This window comes from Schistocerca serialis, chromosome 9, assembly GCF_023864345.2.
Source record: "Schistocerca serialis cubense isolate TAMUIC-IGC-003099 chromosome 9, iqSchSeri2.2, whole genome shotgun sequence".
Taxonomy (NCBI): Eukaryota; Metazoa; Arthropoda; class Insecta; order Orthoptera; family Acrididae; genus Schistocerca; species Schistocerca serialis.
The window spans coordinates 203,912,058-203,934,303 of record NC_064646.1 but is presented as its reverse complement, the minus strand read 5'-3'; the positions used below and the strand labels follow the sequence as shown (position 1 = coordinate 203,934,303).

The window sequence follows — 22,246 nt, the reverse complement described above, 5'->3', positions numbered from 1 at the left end:
TCCTTTCATCCCCATCGATGCACAAGTTGCCGAAGTGGCGTCAAATCGAAAGACTTGCACCCAGTGAACGGTCTACCTGACGGGAGGCCCTAGTCACACAACATTTACATTTACTTCTGCTGTACTGTTTATTATTATGTTAATTGGGTCATCATCTGTAGTTGCCATTTGTTGAGTGTTTCCCAGTTGTTCCGTGAACTTCAGCCAATCTCACACACTCAGAAGTCATTATTCTCTTGTTGCTACCCTCCTTTAGAAAATACCAAAAGGAGTCTGTGGGTGAGTACTAGGTCATCACCAACTATGCAGATGTAAAGATCAAATATGCTTAATGGCAATTTATTCTGGCAGAGACTAGAGCATTTCAGAAATCAGCGGGAAAGTGGCCAAGAATCACTATTAGACCACAGCCTTGGAATTTACCCAGCCCATGCAACTGTCAAGTCACTGTTGATGAGGGAGTGCAGTTAGATATGAGTATGTCTCCATCAATTCTGAGCCACCCTCAGTCTCAGAAGTGTCCGTCCATGACATGCATAGAACTCTGAAAAGTATCTTATATAAATGCAAATATTCATAGATGGGCTCCATTTCCCCATTGGAAATTCATCATTTGTAGTCTCGCTTGGGTCATTTCATGTCGAATTAACACAGAAAAAGACCATTTTCTACCTCACTGTCTCGGGTTGTCTTGAAAATTTGCACAGGTGTACTGTCGGTATAGACTTAGAAATTGTACTGAGATAAGTCAACTCGTTTCTGAATTACAGAGCTGAAAAGTTACCATAAATGGGCCCAAAGACAGGGAATGGCAGTTTCAGAATTGCTGGAGAAGCTTTCCTAATTGAGTTGCAGACCTGGGATATGCACCATTTTACAATATTTTTCTCCCTCTTTCTTATGGTATACAATAATATATAGCTCAATATAAGAAAATCAACAATTTGGAAAAGATAGATTGCTACTTACCTTAAAGAAGACTCGTCAAGTTGCAGACAGGCATGATTAAATGACACTCTCAAATAGTTTTGGCTACAGCTTTTGTCAGTAAAGAGGACACACACACACACACACACACACACACACGCACACACATCATGCAGACATGACTGCCATCTCCAGCATCACAGGCCGGAATGCAACATCGCGTGGGATGCAAGCAGCAATCTGGAGGGGGAAGGGGAAGGGGAAGGGGAAGGGATATTAGTGGACAGGTGGAGAGAGAGAGAGAGAGAGAGAGAGAGACGAACGCTGTCTGGTGGAGTGTACAGGGACTGGAATGCTGACAGGTGCAGCGTTGGGAGATTGTGGGACAGAGAGGTGGGGAAAAAGAACAAAAAAGGGAGGAGAAGGGAAAGACAGGCGGATAGGTTGGCAAATGGCTGCAAATAAACATGGTGGGAGACGAGAACGGGTAGGAGATGACAGGACAGAAGGGGTGGAAACTGTTGGATGGAGTGTGTGGGGACAGTATGTTACTGTAGGTTGAGGCCGGGATAATTATGTGCTGTGCAAAAAAATGCTTCTTTGCCTATACTTTAAAATCTTCTTCAAGGAATCAGAGGTGTGTTCTTTTTGTTTTTGTATGGGGTGGCAGACCCATCTGAAAAATGTAACAACTTTTTTGGAAGGGTTTTGAAATTCGGGTTTGAGAAAAGTTTTGAGTTTTTTTCTAGTATATACAGTAACTGTGTTGTGCTCTATTGAATAAGAAACTTAACTGAAATGTTCATCTATGTTTTCCTCTTTGAAATATATAACAAAGGGATGGATTGTGACCTGTTGACTTGTCCAGTGGTAACTCTTGAGCTTCATCTTGTAGAACTATGCTGTAATTTTCAGAAAAATCACATGTGACAATGAATTCTGATTCTTTCAGATTTTCTTTTGTGCAGTTATGAAAATATCCCTGCTTCTTGTCAATGAAGTGATGCTGAACAAAGAGGACAACTTGAGCAGAATAAATCAATAAACTTCTGTGAACTTTCTCCAAAGTCTCTAGATTACAGTGGTCAACTGAAACCCACTGGTGAAAGTGTACTTTTTCAGTTAAATTTTCAGCGAAGGATTCTTCCAAAAACTCATTTCCCAATGTTGAAATCGATAGACAATGTGTTACCAAACACTTTTGTGAGGCATTGCTTGTAATTTTGAATTTTACTTTTTGTTACAGGTCTTAATTTAGTGTTGTCTAGCTTAGTTTTATGCTTTGGTGATTTGTGCACACACAAACAGCATTTGTACCACTTCAGCTAACATACAATGTTTAGGTCTCAGTTCAGCAAATTTAGAGACAGCTATTTTTATGCTGGAACTCTTGTCTTTAAAATTTTTGCATGCTTCTTTTAGATTACACAAAATGAGTCGTCAAATTCTTCGATTTACTTCCATCTGATTAAGTAACTATCACACAGTGTTTAATACCTTGCATTGCCCTACTAACTACACCATCTTCATAAATGAACATATAATTCCCACTGTGTCTATTGGCAAGCTTTTCCATGGTTTTAAATTTGTATTGTCCAAAAATCATTTTTTTCTTTAAGAACTCTTTTTGACTGTCCAGTCATGTAGTTCGGCACATTAACTTCACACATTATCTTTATAATGCTCCAATTACCTGGTAAATGTGTTAGAATATAACTTCACATTTCTCAACATCACTATCGCTATTTGATGACAAACTTTCAGCAGAAGCAGAAAAAAGTTTTGTGTTTCATAGTTGTGGAAACTTTTCTTACTTTTAATGTGCAATACTTTTGTATTTCATTTTTCTCTTAGCAACGGGAGACTTGCCCATTCAAGCGATGTATTAAGTGACTGAACAACCTCTGAATTAGTAATAAATTCTGTGTCATTGTGCAATAATGTTTCTGAGTGAAAATAATCATCTTCAACATTTTTGCCTCGTAGGGACTGTGCATTTTTTAATATAATAATTTCCTCCCTACATTTATCACAGATTTTAAGATACAGTTCAGGTACCCATGGTGTGACATTTCTGACCTTTCTGCTGTTTCTTCACTACGTTTTCTGTAACAGATTGCAACAGTGTATTCTTAATGTTTCTGTTTCCATCTTGCGGGACAATGTGTCAGTTTGCCCGTTCAGGAGGGGGGGGGGGGGGGACACCACTTAAATGCAATGTTAAAGTAGAAAATCACATGTTAAAAATTAGGCAGTAACTTTTACATTTTTATGATTGATTTTGAGTCAGTTTATAGCTTCCAATAACATCTTGTTTTACTAAAGCAATAAGTATTTGGTCTTAACAGTAAGTAATCCTTAATACCAGTTCACAAGTATTTAACTTACACTTATCAGACAGAACATTATTGATATAAACCCATTCAGGTGATAGCAGCATCACCTGGCATGGAAAGACTGTTAGACACACACACAGTGCATCTAGTACAGGGTGCGGCATGGGAACTTCCCTATTTAAATAAATCATAAATCAGGAAGTATTAGAGACATCAATTTTATTCTTTTTTCTTTACAAAGAGTAACACTTAAATTTTTATTCCATTAAGTTTTGAAAATGATATCTTGAAGGTGGCCTCCATTCTTGTTCAGCACATTTGGAGAGTCGAAATCAGAAGCTTCGGTCCACTTTTTCCTATATGTCTATGTCAATGTTGGCAATAGCAACACAAATATTGTTCCATAGCTCAGCCTGGGTCTGCAGATGATTGGTATACACCAAGGATTTGAGATAGCCCCGTCAGAAAAAGTCACATTGTGCTAAATCTGAAGAGTGTACAGGCCACTGGAGACCCTGTGAGCTGTGGCAACATCTTGTTGGAACCAGACCTCATCCACATCCATTTCTTGAAGTTATGGAAGAAAAAGCTGTTCAGTCATCTGAACATAACACTCAGAAGTGACCATGACTGCCTTATCGTTCTCTTCGAAAAACAAAGGGCCAATAATGCCGACTTAAGATAGTGCACACCATACAGTCACACATTCTGTATGCAGGGGCTACTCATGAAGTTCTCGGGGATTCGTGCCACTCCAATAACACATATTTTGTGTATTCACGCAGCCAGACAAATGAAAATGTGCCTCGTCGCTGAAGAACACCAACGCGTCATGAGGCAGTTCATCGATCGGCTTCACACACATTTTTTCGTGAAACTCAATCACATGGACGAATTGTGTGCACCACTGACAGTTTATACGGATGAAATTTCAACTCTTCATGAAGAATTCGTCTCACTGTACGTTCAGAAATTGCAAGGGCAGCCGCATGTTTGCATACAGATCGCTTGGGGGAATTCAAAATCTACATCCTTACCCTCTCGATGTTTTCAGGCGTTCTGGTGGTTCTTGAAGGTCCTGGTTTCTTTTTCTGCGTACTTCCAGTATCCATAAAGGTGTCTAGACACATAAAAATTGATTTCCCATCAGGAACACAACCTGCAGGTGAGATGTTGAACTGTTTCCTGAATGCACGCAGAGTTCTGATGACCTAATGTCCATTCGAAAAGCAGACCAAAGTGGCAAATGGGCGCTCCCGTCTTGCCCACTGCATGATCGCTAATAAATTAACCTTTAAAAAAAGGTTAAGTCTCGCTCTTTTGATTGCACTGAAACCTGCGCAACAATGAGTAACAGTCGCCGTGTGCTGTGCGTTTCAAATAAGGAAGTTCCTGTGCCGCACGCTGTGTCAGTGAGCGTGCTGTCTGTGTGTAGAATCGGAAAGAGACACGATCTGCCTTAGTTTGACCGAGGGCAAATTGTGATGGCCCCGAGGCTTGGAATGAGCATTTCGCAAACTACACGACTTGTCAGATGTTCGAGGAGCGCTGTGATGAGTGTCTTCAATACATGGTGAAATCAGGGTGGAACCACATCCAGACATCGTGGGGATTGGGTGGCCACCCTTTATTACAGATGTTGGACATTGTTGGCTGTGCAGACTGGTAAAACAGGACAGGCAGCAAACTCTGGTGGAACTGACATCAGACGTTAATGCTGGGCAGAGTACAAGTGTGTGAACACACAATGCACTGAACCCTCATAGCAGTGAGCCTCCGCAGCCAACAACCCCTCCATGTGCCAGTGTTAACACCACGACATCAGCAACTATGACTGAAATGGTCACGTGACCATTGGTACTGGACATTGATGCAGTGACAGAGCATTGCGTGGTCTGATGAATTGTGACATCTTTTTCATCATGCCAATGGGATGTCGCTAATCCACTGACTCCCAGGGGAAAGCTCCTTGATACCTATACTGTGGGAGGGAGACAGTTGGCACTGGCACCTTTATGCTCAGACAGCTGGTGGCAGCTCCTTTTTGCTCTGGGGAACTTTCACATGGGCGTCCATGGGTCCAGTAGAGTTCATGCAAGGCACCAAGGTGGCTAAGGAGTATCAAACACTGGTTGCAGACCTCGTACACCCCTTCATGACAATCCTGTTTCCCAATGGCAGCGGCATTTTTCAACAAGATACTGCGCCATATTACAAGGCCAGGAGTATTATTGTGATGAAGTGGTTCAAGGAACACAGTGGCGATTTCCAATTGATGTGCTGCCCCCCACCCCCCAACTCGCCAGATCTGAACCTTTTTGAACATATCTGGGATGTGATTGAACATGGCATCAGAGCTCATCGCCCCCTTCCCTGGAATTTATGGGAACTAGGCAACTTGTGTGTGAAGGTTGGTGCCAACTTCCTCCAGTGACCTACCAAGGCCTCATTGCTTCCGTGCCATGACGCATCACTGCTGTTACCCATGCCAAAGGTGGACATACTGGCTGTTAGATAGATGGTCATAATATTCTGGCTGATCAGTGTGTTACATGCATCCAACTCGGAATACATACACTCAGGAACATGGGTACACAGATGAATTGTTGGAAGTAGAGCTTCACTCTTCTTCTTCCTTCCTCTTTTTTTATGAAGAAATTGTCATCCTAAATGTATATTTTGGCCTGGGATTTACAACAATATTAGCTACACATAGAATAAATTTTGTAATTTTAAAATAAGTATTTTTTGAGAAAATTAAAGTAAGAAAATTAAATTAACCTATGTATCATTGTGTACCATAGGAAAGGATGAGAGAAATAATGTTAAATGGTATTTGTTCAAGGTCTGTAGCTCAAGTAGGAAAGCTTCTACAGCAATTCTAAAAACTGCTGTTCCCTGTTTTTGGGCCCATTTATGATAACTTTACAGCTCTGTAATTCAGAAACAAGTTTGACATATCTCGGTAAAATTTCATATTTTCCAAGGCTATATCAATAGTACAACTGTGCCAAGTTTCAGGAAAATCTGAGATGGTGAGGTATAGACCCTGTGTTGATTTGACAGGAAACAATCCTCTTACAGATTACAACAATTATATTTGTGTTTACATTGGTAGTTGTTACAAAATCCCAACAATAAGTGTTTTCTGTTTTGTATCAGATTGCTCTTTGTTTCCTTGTAATCCTGTATGTGCTCTCCTAGACCTATTTTAAGGTATAAGAAGTCGTGAATATAATGGCAACTCAACTTTTTCTGTGCAGGTTGAAGTACCACCTATGCTGGAGCATTTATGTTTCCCTGATGCTCTTGAGTGGCCCCCAGCACCAGCCTCTCAGAATGAGGATCAGATGTACTCTTTGGTTATTACAGCAGAGGATGGATCAAGAACATTTGGCTACTGTCGACGTGTCATGCCAGAGGGAGCACCAATCTGTCTTCCACTTGCATACTGCCTTCTCAGCACACACAGAGCACGTGGCTTCTTCTCTAAGGTGATTAATGCCATAGTAAATTATTACGAATTTTACTGTAGTACTATGTGGTATCTTTGTCACTGTTTCTGTCTTTAACATTTTTTACTATGTAACAGATATTATTTATTACTAACAAAGAGAGGTCCCAAGGAGTGGGATCGCATTTGTGAAACCGCCTATGTGGTGATGTGGGTTAACCCTGTCATGGATAAAATTCATTTTTTACAGATTTTTGAAATATTAAGGTGATAACAGTTTCTTTTCAGTCCCATTATTATATTTTCACCACCAAAAATTTTTTAAGTTCTCCATTTTTTCACAACAGGAAGTGGGACACACATGTCCCATGAACCAGTGCAAGATACCTTTTCTGCTGACTGACTGATTTTGTAATTTTATTGTTTTTAGCCATAAACAGGATTTTGCAGAGAATAAAATAACTACAAATTATACATGCATGTAATCTTTTTATTTGTGTAGAGCCAGTGTAAAAAATATTCATTACATTTCAGTTTTCATGATACATGATCAATACTTACAAAACTTTACATGCCATGAAACTTGGAAAAACACGGTGTGGCACAGAGTGGTACACCACAAACAGTGCAAACAACTTTTGTTCTCTTCTCTTTAGAGTTTGTGCTGCAGAATGTGCATCGATTCCTAGTGCCACTGTCTTTCGGTACATGTTTGCCTACGTTCACGAGCCGGACATCATCTGGCACACTAGAGACTCCTCTCTTTGCTGGGAAGAAAGTGGGCATTGATCCCCTCTTCCTATTTCAAACCGTTAAATAACTTTACAAATAATGTCTGCTGGGACACATGTGTCCCACTAATTTTATTTTGATTATAAGATAGTACAGTTGCTGAGAAGTACATTCCACACTGTATTTGTACTAAAAGATGATTATTAAGTTAATAATAAGATGAATTACTTACGCCGGACATCGCTGGAAAGTGAGAAATGATGAAAACTGAAGAGTGACACAAATAAGTGGTGTTGCAGCGGCCATATATACACACCAGTCAACAAAAGTAGTCACCGCTTCTCTATTGCCTTTGCAGTGCAGTCCCGATTTTTTTCTTAGGTTCAGTACAGTCGTCCCTAGATGGCATCACCGTGCAGAGCTGGGTAACATATATCCCGACACTCGAACTGGCACTCAAAGTTAGTGGGACGTATATGACCCATCAACCACGAAAGGGTTAAGGTCTCAGGTATCATAACCTGTGGCAAATTTAACTTGGTGGGCCCCTGTAACTGATGAAAAAAAATTTGGAATTTCATGTGATATTCTAGTGCCCTACAATGATGAAAGTACACAGAGCAGTGTTGTGGCATTGTGATTTAAGTTAGGTACCTGATGTACAGAATTTTGTGAGTTCGAATTTTGTCAGGTGCTTTAAAATTTATTGTCCTCCAAGCTTTATTGAAATGCCTTTGATCATTATTTTTATTCAGTTAACTGGTTAAAATGTAATTTTGGCTGTGAAATTGTGTCAGAAATGTATTTATCATTACAAGGTGTATATTTTTTTGGATTTTAAACATTGTACAAACATTTATAGACAAAGACTTAATCATTATACTAACATTTAAAACATGAATTCTTGTTACGCTATGGACAAAATAACACAGATGATTTAAATGAAAGGAGGGATTATAAATAAATAAAAAGCAACGTGAGGAATAGAAATAATGAATCCTGTGACATGGATTGTCAGACAATTGGCAGAGGCCTTCCGCCAGGTAGTCACTGCAATTCATAACGACACTGGTGAAACCTTTGTCTGCAGGTCGGTTGATTTTGGTGAGGATCTGTTTTGAGGCTGTGTATAGTTGTCCTTTCTTAAGACGTAAAGGCGAAAACATTTTTAATCTCTTGAGTGTCAAACTGCTAAGAAAAGGAGTTCCCTGGAAAAATTCCATTTCATGTGCACGTGATAATGCAGATACAACAGTGGGACATGAAATAGGAGTTTCTGCTTTTTTGAAGAAAGTTCAACCACACATAAGAATTCAGTCTTGTTCCTGCTACCTGCTTCATTTAGCTGCACATAAAGTGCAAAAATCCTACAATATTTTGATGTTGAAGAATTTGTAATGGACTTTCTCCAAAAGAGTTTGAAAAGAGAGTCTACATTTAAACTTTGTCAAAATATATATGACACTAGACCCCATAAAGTACCAAAGTGTATTTGTACAAGGTGGCTCTCTCTGCTTCAATCAGTAGAAATGATATTGAACAGTGGCTCTTGGAAAATTTTTCAACAGGAAGCTTCTAAAAGTGTGAACAATTCCCACTTATCTAGAGTGCTCCGTATTATAGATGATACTGTAACTAAGCTGTATCATCTTTTCTAGAGTAAATCCTCTTTGTTGTTTACCAAAGCAAATTTATTCCTCCGGAAGGAAGGTCCAGTAATCCACAGACTTCATAGTATCCTAAATAACTTATTTACAGATTTGATTGAGAGATTTATTAATCCTTCTGCAGTACCTACTTCTGGTAGTCTGCTGCAACTGAACTTTCAAAAAAAATTAATTAATTAATTAAATATCACAAAGGGGATGAAGATATTATCATTGATGCAAACACTAGAAGCTACATTCTTCATACCAAGCTTGAAAAATCTGTTGTTACAAAATATTATGATGTCAGAAGATTTTTCACCAACTCATATGTGTACATCAAAGGAAAATTCCCTCTGCGCAATGACTTCTTAATAATCTTAGAAGTTACGGGTATTGGACCTAGAAAAAGAAAATCTTTATCATAGTTGTAAATTTGAATGAGCTATTTCCTGATGTGCTAAGTAACTGCAAAAAACACATATTAGAATTGGAGTTTTCAAGATACCTGTTTGATGAGTTTGGGATGGGGGAAGAAAAGAGCTAATACTGCTTGGTACAAGGTATCTGCTACGTGTGATGCATCAGGCATTAAAAAGTATCCATCACTGAGCAAGCTTATGCTTGCATTACTGCTTATTCCTCATAGTAGTGCTGCCTGTGAGAGAGTTTTTAGTGTTGTTAAGAAACTGTACAGCACTGAATTTCAATCTAGTATCAATATAGGAACCTTGAGTGCTTTGATTATCAGTAGAATGAACCATTTATCTTCAGAAAGAGCGTGTTACCAAATTAATTTTTCAAAGAATCAGGTTTAGGCTGTGAAGAGTGCAACAAGATTTATCATTCAAGAGAAAGTTATCTTGTCAGCTGTGAAGACTCTGTATTACACAAGTAAAGGTAGATCCAGGAAGAAGAAGCTGTGGATAGAAAGACTTGTAAATATTTTTGTATAAAACACAGAAGATAGGCTTCTCATTTCATGATGTAAGTGGATTTTGTTTACATGTTTTACTTTCCTTTTAATTAATAATTTGAAAGATGTGTTTGTGATGATTTTGTAGTATTTTTAAATTAGAGAAATGTTTCTAAAACACCCTTACGTTCTAACTTTTTCTGTTTAACCTGATTTTTTTCATTTACAGTAGTTTTAATTGCTGGAAAACCTTCTTCATTTAGGACCAGTAAGTGTCTGAAATTCAGAGTTTAAAGGCTTAAAACACAGTTATAATTTTAAAATTTTCCTACTAAATCACTCCTGACAAATACCGAGATGGTTTCTTCAAAAGAGTACGGCTGTTTCCTGATCTCCTTCCCCATCCTGGATACAATCCAAGCTTTGGCTCTGTCTCTAAATGACCTGTATTTCGATGGGACTTTAAAATCTAAGCGCCCCCCACACTAAAATTTTCCGAGCGAGTTCCCGTGAGCCTGCTTCCATATTTGCCATTTGATTACTGACAGCCACTTCTCAAGGTTGGCAGCTGTGTGCTCCCAGTAAAAGAATTTCGTCCCTCATTGACCAACACCTCCAACCAATTGCCCAATGTGTGGCATCCCACATCAAAGATACTAACCATTTCCTTCAAATACTCAACTACATCCCCACCCCTTTACCTCCTATATCCTTGCTTGACACACCTTCCTTATACACAAAAATCCCTTGTGCTCATATTCTTTCCGCTATTGAACTCTATCTTTCACAGCATCCTTCAGACTCCAAACCTACGTCCTCATACCTCACACACCTTGTTAATTTTACTGTAATACACAACTACTCCCCCTTTGAAGAGATGGTATAGAAACAAATCCACAGCACAGCCATGGGCATCCAAAAGGCACACTCTTATGCCAATCTCTTTATGGATCCTCTAGGGGAATCCTTCACAGCCTCTCACAACTCCAAATCCCTGGTCTGGTTTAGCTTCATTGATGATACCTTTATGATCTGGACTCAGGGCCAAGACACTTCCTCATTCCTTCACAACTTCAATACCTTCTCTCCCATCTGCTTCACCTGGTCCTTTTGAACTTAGGATTCCAGTTTCCTGGATGTTGACCTCCTCCTCTCTGATGGTTCCATCCAGACTTCTGTCCACATTAAATGCAGCAACCACCAACATTACCTGTATTTTGACAACTACCATCCCTTCCACACCAAAAAATCCATCCCTTACAGCCTGGTCACCTGGGGATGGCATATCTGCAGTAACAAGAACACCATTGCCCAGTATGCTGAAGGTCTCACAGAGGCCATCATAGTAGAAATGTGCCACCTCCCAGACCTAGTTCACAAAAAGATTTTTCATGCCACATTTCCACACACCCCCAATCCTCCCATCATCACCCCAAGAACCAGCTACAAAGGAGTGCCCCGTTCATTACCCAGTACCACCTGGGTGGAACAAATGAACCACATCCTTCGTCAAGGCTTTGATTATCCTTCATCATGATCTGAAATGAGAGATATCGTATCCAAGATTCTTTCCAGCCCTCCTAAAGTGCTGTCCGTCATGCACCCAACATCCACAACATCCTAGTCCATCCCTGTGCCAATCCCAGTCCATTCCCACAGGACTCATATCCCTGTGGAAGAACTAGGTGATAAACCTGCCTAATCCACCCACCTTGCATTTCCTATTCCATTCATGTCGCAGGCTAATCCTCCCCTCCCTCCCCCCTCTGAGGCTGAGCCACTTGTGAAAGCAGTTGTATCATAAATACCAGCTTTGCTGCAATCATTGCACAACTTCTTATATTGATGTGACTACCAGCCAGCTGTCCAACATGATTAAGTGACACTGCCAAACTGTGACCGATGACGAAGCGGGGTGCCCTGTGGTGCAACATTCAGCTGAACATAATGTACTTGACTTCAGTGGCTTCTGTGAAACCTAGGCCATCTGGATCCTCCCCTCCGCCACCAGATTTTTTGAACTGTGCAGATACGAGTTATCCATACAACACATTCTTCGCTCCCAAAATTATCCCAGTCTCAGCCCACACCCGAGCACCCAACTGTTTCCGCCCTCTCTGTCCTATCATGTCCCAATTCATGGCCCATCACCCTCATTGTGTTCTAGTCTCTGCCAAGCACCCATCAGTCTTTTCCCCTGCGCGCGTACACACCCACGCGCACACACACACACACACACACACACACACACACACAGCCTCCCAACACTGCACCTGACACAGCTTTGTCCTGTCACTTTCTAGACCCTGCTTGCTACGCCAGTCAGCACTCATCTCTTCCCCCACCCATACCCTGTGGTCATGTGTGTGTGATGTGTGCCTGCCTTCTTGTGTGTGTGTGAGCCTTTCTTTTCTGAGGACTGCTTTCTCCAAAAGCTCACTATGTAGTAGTCTTTTTGTTGTGCCTGTCTGCAACTCAAAGTGTCACCTTCACGTTGAGTAGCAATCTGTACTTTCCATAATTGTTTAGCCTATTTACATTCCATTCCTTATGCCCAGAAATGTTGACAAGTTGTTTGAAAAAGTCTTCAGGGGTATAACAAACTACTACACTATAAAAAAAATCATTGTAAAGTATTAAAATAAGTGTTTGGGCAAAAACAATTTTCACTTTTTGTCTTTGCCTTCAACATTCAACCATCATCTGCTCAAATATATCATAGCACAGCTATCTGCTATACTATTTTATCCCGCCTATATATATACTCAATAATACGTAACCCACTTCCAAACCATAACCAAAAATTTTTTTTTGCCGCTTTCAGCACTACCGCCGCTATAATATCCACCGTTTCTAGTTCACAAACAGCTCCTTTCACCTTTTAAACAACCATTTTGGCCAGTTCTAATAACTTTCGCTTTATTTCCATTTCCGTTTTTCTCACATCACTTAAAATTTTTAGCCGCTTCCCACAGGTTTTAACGTCATTATTTCTTCGTCAGACAATTGTTAGCCTTATTTTCATAATCTGCCACCACAATACCACTCCTTTTAATATACTACACGCAGTTTTTTCGAAATTTTCCCGAATTTCTCCGTCCTTTAACGTGCTTTGGCGGCAACACAACCACCTAACCTTTATGCACATCGTTGTCTACCAACCCAAGTCCAACATAGCCCAGCTGTAACCAACATCTTTTCGCCTTTTTTCATTCCAGATCTCCAGTTACTTTCCGGTTCACCTTTATCTCTCCCCATATATTTTTATTTTCATTTTCATTTCACCTCATGTTACACTTTCCACCTTCTAATACCATGTCACCCTCACAACACCCCCACAACGACCCCATTAAGTTTTATTTACATTCCCTCCGCAAACATGCCTTCGCCCTACCCAGATTACGCTCTCATATTCTATTTTCTCAGGCTTGTCTGACATTTGGCATCACCCCCAAAGGCCTCACACTTAAAGTTCCCATCTCTGGCTGCAACCCTTCCTTCCATCAGTCCCTATACCAGTTCCAAACTGAACAATCCATTGCCCTCACCCACCTAATCCTCCACCTACACATCAACTCAGCCAATGAACACACCCATCAACTCCTATCCTTAATAAAAGTCCTTAATCTTTCCTCTCCCACATCCACACCGGCTGTTCAGAGCATCCTCCTACAGGCCAACCGTAAATTAGAACAGCATGCCACCCTCCACCTCAAAAAACTATCCAATCTCCTGGTTTCCCACCTCCGGAAAGGCAACTCACTCACCCTTTACAACCTTTCCAGCAAACCTCCACCTCCTCTCATTGCACACAAACCCAGTCTCTCCCATCTACTCAATCTCCCACTTCCAGCTCCACTCCCTCCAAAACCTCAAAATTTCGATCAACACAATCTGGAAACACAACACCCTAATTCAGTAGTTAACCTTTCCTCCAAATCTCTCTCCCAATCTGAAACCTCTGTCCTATCCAAAGGCCTCACCTTCAGCCCCACTCCCAGATTCAACCAAACAGCCCTCGTCAAAGATTTACTGTCCTACACCCGTACTCTCTGCTGGAAGTATCACTTTGCCACGAAGAAAAATGATCCTAATCCTACTCCTAATGATCCGACTTCTCAAGACACCATCCAAATTGAACCCTGCCTGGAACAGTTCCGTCCTCCGTCACAGCGGGACCCACCTCCTCTTCCTCAAAATCACCCTCTCCAAACCTTCCAGGAATTTCTGACTTCCAGCCTTGCATCTCAATCCTTCTTAAAAAAACCTTAATCCTACACCCAACATCACCACTGCTGAAGCCCAGGCTATCCGTGATCTGAAGGCTGACCGATCCATCGTCATTCTTCCGGCGGACAAGGGTTCCACAACCGTGGTACTTGATCGTCGGGAGTATGTGGCTGAGGGACTGCGTCAGCTTTCAGACAACACCACATACAAAGTTTGCCAGGGTAACCCCATTCCCGATGTCCAGGCGGAGCTTCAAGGAATCCTCAGAACCTTAGGCCCCCTGCAAAACCTTTCACCTGACTCCATCAACCTCCTGACCCCACCGACACCCCGCACCCCTACCTTCTACCTTCTTCCTAAAATCCACAAACCCAATCATCCCGGCCGCCCCATTGTAGCTGGTTACCAAGCCCCCACAGAACGTATCTCTACCTACGTAGATCAACACCTTCAACCCATTACATGCAGTCTCCCATCCTTCATCAAAGACACCAACCACTTTCTTGAACGCCTGGAATCCTTACCCAATCTGTTACCCCCGGAAACCATCCTTGTAACCATTGATGCCACGTCCTTATACACAAATATTCCGCACGTCCAGGGCCTCGCTGCGATGGAGCATTTCCTTTCACGCCGATCACCTACCACCCTACCTAAAACCTCTTTCCTCATTACCTTAGCCAGCTTCATCCTGACCCACAACTTCTTCACTTTTGAAGGCCAGACATACCAACAATTAAAGGGAACAGCCATGGGTACCAGGATGGCCCCCTTGTATGCCAACCTATTCATGGGTCGCTTAGAGGAAGCCTTCTTGGTTACCCAAGTCTGCCAACCCAAAGTTTGGTACAGATTTATTGATGACATCTTTATGATCTGGACTCACAGTGAAGAAGAACTCCAGAATTTCCTCTCCAACCTCAACTCCTTTGGTTCCATCAGATTCACCTGGTCCTATTCCAAATCCCATGCCACTTTCCTTGACGTTGACCTCCACCTGTCCAATGGCCAACTTCACACGTCCGTCCACATCAAACCCACCAACAAGCAACAGTACCTCCATTATGACAGCTGCCACCCATTCCACATCAAACGGTCCCTTCCCTACAGCCTAGGTCTTCGTGGCAAACGAATCTGCTCCAGTCCGGAATCCCTGAATCATTACACCAACAACCTAACAACAGCTTTCGCATCCCGCAACTACCCTCCCGACCTGGTACAGAAGCAAATAACCAGAGCCACTTCCTCGTCCCCTCAAACCCAGAATCCCCCACAGAAGAACCACAAAAGTGCCCCACTTGTGACAGGATACTTTCCCGGACTGGACCAGACTCTGAATGTGGCTCTCCAGCAGGGATACGACTTCCTCAAATCCTGCCCTGAAATGAGATCCATCCTTCATGAAATCCTCCCCACTCCGCCAAGAGTGTCTTTCCGCCGCCCACCTAACCTCCGTAACCTGTTAGTTCATCCCTATGAAATCCCCAAACCACCTTCCCTACCCTCTGGCTCCTATCCTTGTAACCGCCCCCGATGCAAAACCTGTCCCATGCACCCTCCCACCACCACCTACTCCAGTCCTGTAACCCGGAAGGTGTACACGATCAAAGGCAGAGCCACGTGTGAAAGCACCCACGTGATTTACCAACTGACCTGCCTACACTGTGATGCATTCTATGTGGGAATGACCAGCAACAAACTGTCCATTCGCATGAATGGACACAGGCAGACAGTGTTTGTTGGTAATGAGGATCACCCTGTGGCTAAACATGCCTTGGTGCACAGCCAGCACATCTTGGCACAGTGTTACACCGTCCGGATTATCTGGATACTTCCCACCAACACCAACCTATCCGAACTCCGGAGATGGGAACTTGCCCTTCAGTATATCCTCTCTTCTTGTCATCCGCCAGGCCTATATCTCCGCTAATTTCAAGTTGCCGCCACTCATACCTCACCTGTCTTTCAACAACTTCTTTGCCTCTGCACTTCTGCCTCGACTGACATCTCTGCCCAAACTCTTTGTCTTTTAAATATGTCTGCTTGTGTCTGTATGTGTGGATTGATATGTGCGTGAGTGCGAGTGTATACCTGTCCTTTTTTCCCCCTAAGGTAAGTCTTTCCGCTCCCGGGATTGGAATGACTCCTTACCCTCTCCCTTAAAACCCACTTCCTTTCGTCTTCCCCTCTCCTTCCCTCTTTCCTGATGAGGCAACAGTTTGTTGCGAAAGCTTGAATTTTGTGTGTATGTTTGTGTGTCTATCGACCTGCCAGCGCTTTCGTTCGGTAAGTCACCTCATCTTTGATTTTATATATAGCACAGCAATTCATTTATTAGCATTATTTACTGTGTCAACAAGCTGTCTATATGTCAAGTAATTTACAAAGTATTATAAATGTAGTCTGTCCCTGACAGGACACCAACAGTTTGAAATGACTCTCCTGTTTGCCTTGATTTAAACTTTCTCAGAATTTTGCTTCTTATTATGGTTGATGGTGTTTATCATTAAATTGTCCCCCTTCAGTTAAGGACACGGCATCCTTTTTCGGCCTCATAGTTTCTTCTTTTGTATATGTTTTACATTTTTGTACTGTATCACAGTTTGTGCAGAATACTTTCTAAGCAGTCTGCGAGTATTTTGAACAATATAACACCTTTGGTAATTATGAAAATGGTAATTAAAACTGATTATTTAAAATGCTTTTTCCAAATTAAGGTCCCATTTAATCCAATAATATACATGTGAAGGATACCAAATTTTTACTGTGTATGTATACCATATTGGCTGAGACGCTAGACCTATTTAATTCTGCACATTAAGTATATTTAACAAAATAAAAATAATTACATTGTATCATTTAATTTTTAGAATATTTTTGCTAATTAAAAATGTTATTTCTCTGTAATAAAATCAAACCTGCTGTAATGTTTAGGGCTACTTGATAGATATAGACAATTGCAAGTTACAGAAAAATGTAGTGCAGTGCTCTATAAACTTAAGGAAATGTGTGTACCTAATTTCTGAAAAGTACAACTTGCAATAAGTTGTGAATTAAGATTTGAGTCATATTAAAATGTGTATCATAATATTTCTGAAGTGTTCAGCTTCAAGCTGCTTCTTGTCATATTTTGGTAACTGAATATACAATTGCTTAAAATAAATTATATCTGTCTATAGTAGAATTCTACATTTAAACCATCTAATGGGCTAAATTTGGGTGAGGGGGGGGGGGGGGGGGGTGTTGTGATGTAATTTCATAATCAGTTGTTGATCATCCAAGCAACTTCTTTGATAAAGGCACTGGCAAAATGTAAACAGTGTGATGGTGTAGATTGCCTGAAAGTAACTGAATGAGGAACTCTTACAGGAAGGGTTTAGGATCCACTAGAAACAGTATCACTGATAACTCAGAGATCTGAATCATCTCTGAAGACCTGGTGAACAGATTTTCTCTAAAGTGTGGACTGCTTTGTTTGTAAACTTAGTACCCCCTGTTTTTATACACTAATGAACACCTAAAATTACAAATAACTGTAGCACTCGGGCAACAAACTTCAGTAGGACATAAGCAACACACTTCAAACAAGCAGCAATAAACAGGAGCAAAGATGATCATTTACAGATTCTGGAAACTGTCACTGTTACCAAGGAGTGTACAGTTCTTTAGTGAAATACTAATGGTTTTCTGTAATTTAAGTAATGGGAGCATGGCAGCATACACAACCATGACTTTAAAATTTAGTGCGTAGTGATCATTTTTCATTCTATGCATTATAAAGTACATATCAGTGTAATCAGGAAAGACTATAAAATTTAATAAGATAACTAAAAAATTAAGAATTAAGAAAAGATACACTGCTACTTGCAAATAAGCAAAATTAAAAGATCAGTTTTCCTCTCGTCCCTGCCCCACAACTTCCTGGCGCTGCACCTGTTGGCAGTCTAGTCCCTGCACACTCCACTCGACAGCACTCCTTTCTCTCCCACCCGTACATTGCTATCCCTTCCCCTTCCCTACCACCTCCAGATTGCTGCTTCCATCCCACATGGTAGTTGCTTTCTGGCACAAGCTGCCAGAGTAGCCATCATGTGTGCATATGGTGTGCTTACTTGCGTGAATGAATGGTGTGTGTTTCTCTTTCTCTGACAAAAGTTGTGACCAAAAGCTGATGTTTAAGTGTCTTTAATTGTGCCTGCCTGTCTGCAGCTTAACGTGTCATCTTTATGGTAAGTAGCAGTCTGTCTTTTCGTACATTGTTGATATTCGTACCTGAAGTTTCCATTGTTTAATTTTAAAAGTTCATTTTTTCCAAGATTCAAAAGTACTCGGTGCCCTTAACAGAATGTATCTTCACATATCATCATCATCATCATCATCATCATTTAAGACTGATTATGCCTTTCTGCATTCAGTCTGTAGCATAGCCCCCCTTATAAAATTCCTTCATGATCCCCTATTCAATGCGAACATTGGTGCCTCTTCTGATGTTAAACCTATTACTTCAAAATCATTCTTAACCGAATCCAGGTACCTTCTCCTTGGTCTGCCCCGACTCCTCCTACCCTCTACTGCTGAACCCATGAGTCTCTTGGGTAACCTTGCTTCTCCCATGTGTGTTACATGACCCCACCATCTAAGCCTGTTCGCCCTGACTGCTACATCTATAGAGTACATTCCCAGTTTTTCTTTGATTTCCTCATTGTGGACACGCTCCTGCCATTGTTCCCATCTACTAGTACCTGCAATCATCCTAGCTACTTTCATATCCGTAACCTCAACCTTGTTGATAAGGTAACCTGAATCCACCCAGCTTTCGCTCCCATACAACAAAGTTGGTCGAAAGATTGAACGGTGCACAGATAACTTAGTCTTGGTACTGACTTCCTTCTTGCAGAAGCTGAGCGCTCACTGCATTAGCTTTGCTACACCTCGCTTCCAGTTCTTTCACTATGTTGCCATCCTGTGAGACTATGCATCCTAAGTACTTGAAACCGTCCACCTGTTCTAACTTTGTTCCTCCTATTTGGCACTCAATCAGTTTATATTTCTTTCCCACTGACATTACTTTCGTTTTGGAGATGCTAATCTTCATACCATAGTCGTTACATTTCTGATCTAGCTCTGAAATATTACTTTGCGAACTTTCAACCGAATCTGCCATCACAACTAAGTCATCCGCATATGCAAGACTGCTTATTTTGTGTTCACATATCTTAATCTCACCTAGCCAGTCTATTGTTTTCAACATATGATCCATAAATAATATGAACAACAGTGGAGACAGGTTGCAGCCTTGTCTCACCCCTGAAACTACTGTGAACCATGAACTCAATTTACCGCCAACTCTAACTGCTGCTTGACTATCCATGTAAAGACCTTTAATTGCTTGCAAAAGTTTGCCTCCTATTCCATAATCTTGTAGAACAGACAATAACTTACGCCTAGGAACCCGGTCATATGCCTTTTCTAGATCTATAAAGCATAGATACAATTCCCTGTTCCACTCATAACACTTCTCCATTATTTGCCGTAAGCTAAAGATCTGGTCCTGACAACCTCTAAGAGGCCCAAACCCACACTGATTTTCATCCAATTGGTCCTCAACTAATACTCGCATTTTGCTTTCAACAATACCTGAGAAGATTTTACCCACAACGCTGATTAAAGAGATACCTCTGTAGTTGTTACAATCTTTTCTGTTTCCATGTTTAAAGATTGGTGTGATTACTGCTTTTGTCCAGTCTGATGGAACCTGTCCCGACTCCCAGGCCATTTCAATTATCCTGTGTAGCCATTTAAGACCTGACATTCCACTGTATTTGATGAGTTCCGACTTAATTTCATCCACCCCAGCTACTTTATTGCACTGCAATCTATTGACCATTTTCTCCACTTCCTCAAATGTGATCCTATTTCCATCATCATTCCTATCCCATTCTACCTCGAAATCTGGAACATTACTGATCGCATTTCACCCACATTGAGCAACTCTTCAAAATATTCCCTCCATCTGCCCAAGGCATCCACAGGATTCACCAGCAGTTTTCCTGACATGTCCAAAATACTTGTCATTTCCTTCTTACCTCCCTTTCGAAGACTGCTAATTACACTCCAGAATGGTTTTCCAGCAGCTTGACCCATAGTCTCCAATCTGTTTCCAAAGTCTTCCCAAGATTTCTTCTTGGATGCTGCAATTATCTGCTTGGCTTTGTTTCTTTCTTCCACATAACTTTCTCTGTCTACCTGAGTTCTAGTATATAGCCATTTTTGATACGCCTTCTTTTTCCTTTTACACGCTGCCTTGACTGTGTCATTCCACCAAGCTGTTTGCTACATCCTACTTTTACGCACTGCTGTTCCAAGACATTCTTTAGCCACTTCTAGTACTGTGTCCCTGTACCTTGTCCATTCCTTTTCCAATGACTGTAATTGACTACATTCAACTAACTGGTACCTTTCTGAGATTGCTGTTATGTACTTGTGCCTGATTTCCTTATCCTGAAGTTTCTCCACTCTTATCCTCCTACATATGGACCTGACCTCCTACACTTTCGCCCTCACAATCCCAATTTCACTGCAGATTAAATAATGATCAGTGTCATCAAAGAATCCCCTGAATACGCATGTGTCCCTCACAGCCTTCCTGAATACCTGATCTGTTATTATATAGTTAATGACAGATATGGTTCCCCTGCCTTCCCAAGTATACCGGTGAATGTTCTTATGTTTAAAAAAGGAGTTTGTGATTACTAAGCCCATACTGGCACAGAAATCCAAGAGTTGTTTCCTGTTCCTGTTGGCCTCCATATCCTCTCCAAATTTACCCATAACCTTTTCATACCCTTCTGTTCGATTTCCAATCCTGGCGTTAAAATCACTCATGAGCAGAACACTGTCCTTGTCCTTTACTCTAACAACTACATCACTGAGTGCCTCATAAAAACTATCCATCTTATCTTGATCTGTCCCTTCACAATGCGAATATACTGACACAATCCTAATTTTCTTGCTAGATTGGTTGGTTGGTTTGGGGAAGGAGACCAGACAGCGTGGTCATCGGTCTCATCGGATTAGGGAAGGATGGGGAAGGAAGTCGGCCGTGCCCTTTCAGAGGAACCATCCCGGCATTTGCCTGGAGTGATTTAGGGAAATCACAGAAAACCTAAATCAGGATGGCCGGACGCGGGATTGAACCGTCGTCCTCCCGAATTTCTTGCTAGACACTGTCAAATCTATCCACATCAGTCGTTCGTTTACATACCTTATTGCAACTACGCTGGGTTCCATTTCTTTCCTGATGTAAAGCCCTACACCCCATTGCGCTATTCCTGCTTTGACTCCTGACAGTTAGGCCTTGTATTCTCTCACTTCCTCTTCTTTCTCACCCCTTACCCGAATGTCACTAACAGCTAAAATGTCCAGTCCCATCTTACTTGCAGCCTCTGCCAGCTCTACCTTCTTCCCAGAGTAGCCCCCATTGATATTAATAGCTCCCCATCTCATTACCATTTGTTTGCCAAGTCGTATCTTAGGAGTCCCTGGTTTGTCAGTTAGAGGTGGGACTCTGTCACCTCCAAAGGTCCGAGGCATTTTGCTCTGATTGTTGCGACCATCATATTTAAAGTATCAGGGAAGCAGGTTGCTAGCCTTACTTGCCCCAAGTCCCATTGGGTTTTACCCCTAACGGCTGAGGGACTAACCGGTGGATTTGGTAGTCTTTGCCTTATGAGCTCAAAGGTGTCCACGACTCAGAATATGTCCGAGATGCCCAGCCTTATTCCAAAGTAACTGGTATCCCGACTGTTGGGACCACTTACTTGGCCACTCATACGTTGCTCGTGGTTCAGGAACTAGGACATGACTACAGGAACCCACACCATGAACCATATTATGAATTAAATTCCGAACAAACAGTGCCTGTATCTATCTTATAAGCTAGGAAATTATTTGTAAGTTTTATAAATATTAACTTTGTAGTTATAAAATTGAGGTGTTGGAGGGG

At 41.4% G+C, this 22,246-nt stretch overlaps 1 protein-coding gene across 1 annotated transcript in view; it reads left to right on the top strand.

The window, feature by feature from the left end:
- LOC126418739 (uncharacterized) overlaps positions 1–22,246 on the top strand; it is a 126,307-nt gene that overhangs the window by 65,785 nt on the left and 38,276 nt on the right. The window contains exon 5 of the mRNA XM_050085655.1: positions 6,527–6,757. Within this exon, the coding sequence (XP_049941612.1) occupies positions 6,527–6,757 (231 nt within the window). The remainder of the gene's footprint in view (positions 1–6,526; positions 6,758–22,246) is intronic.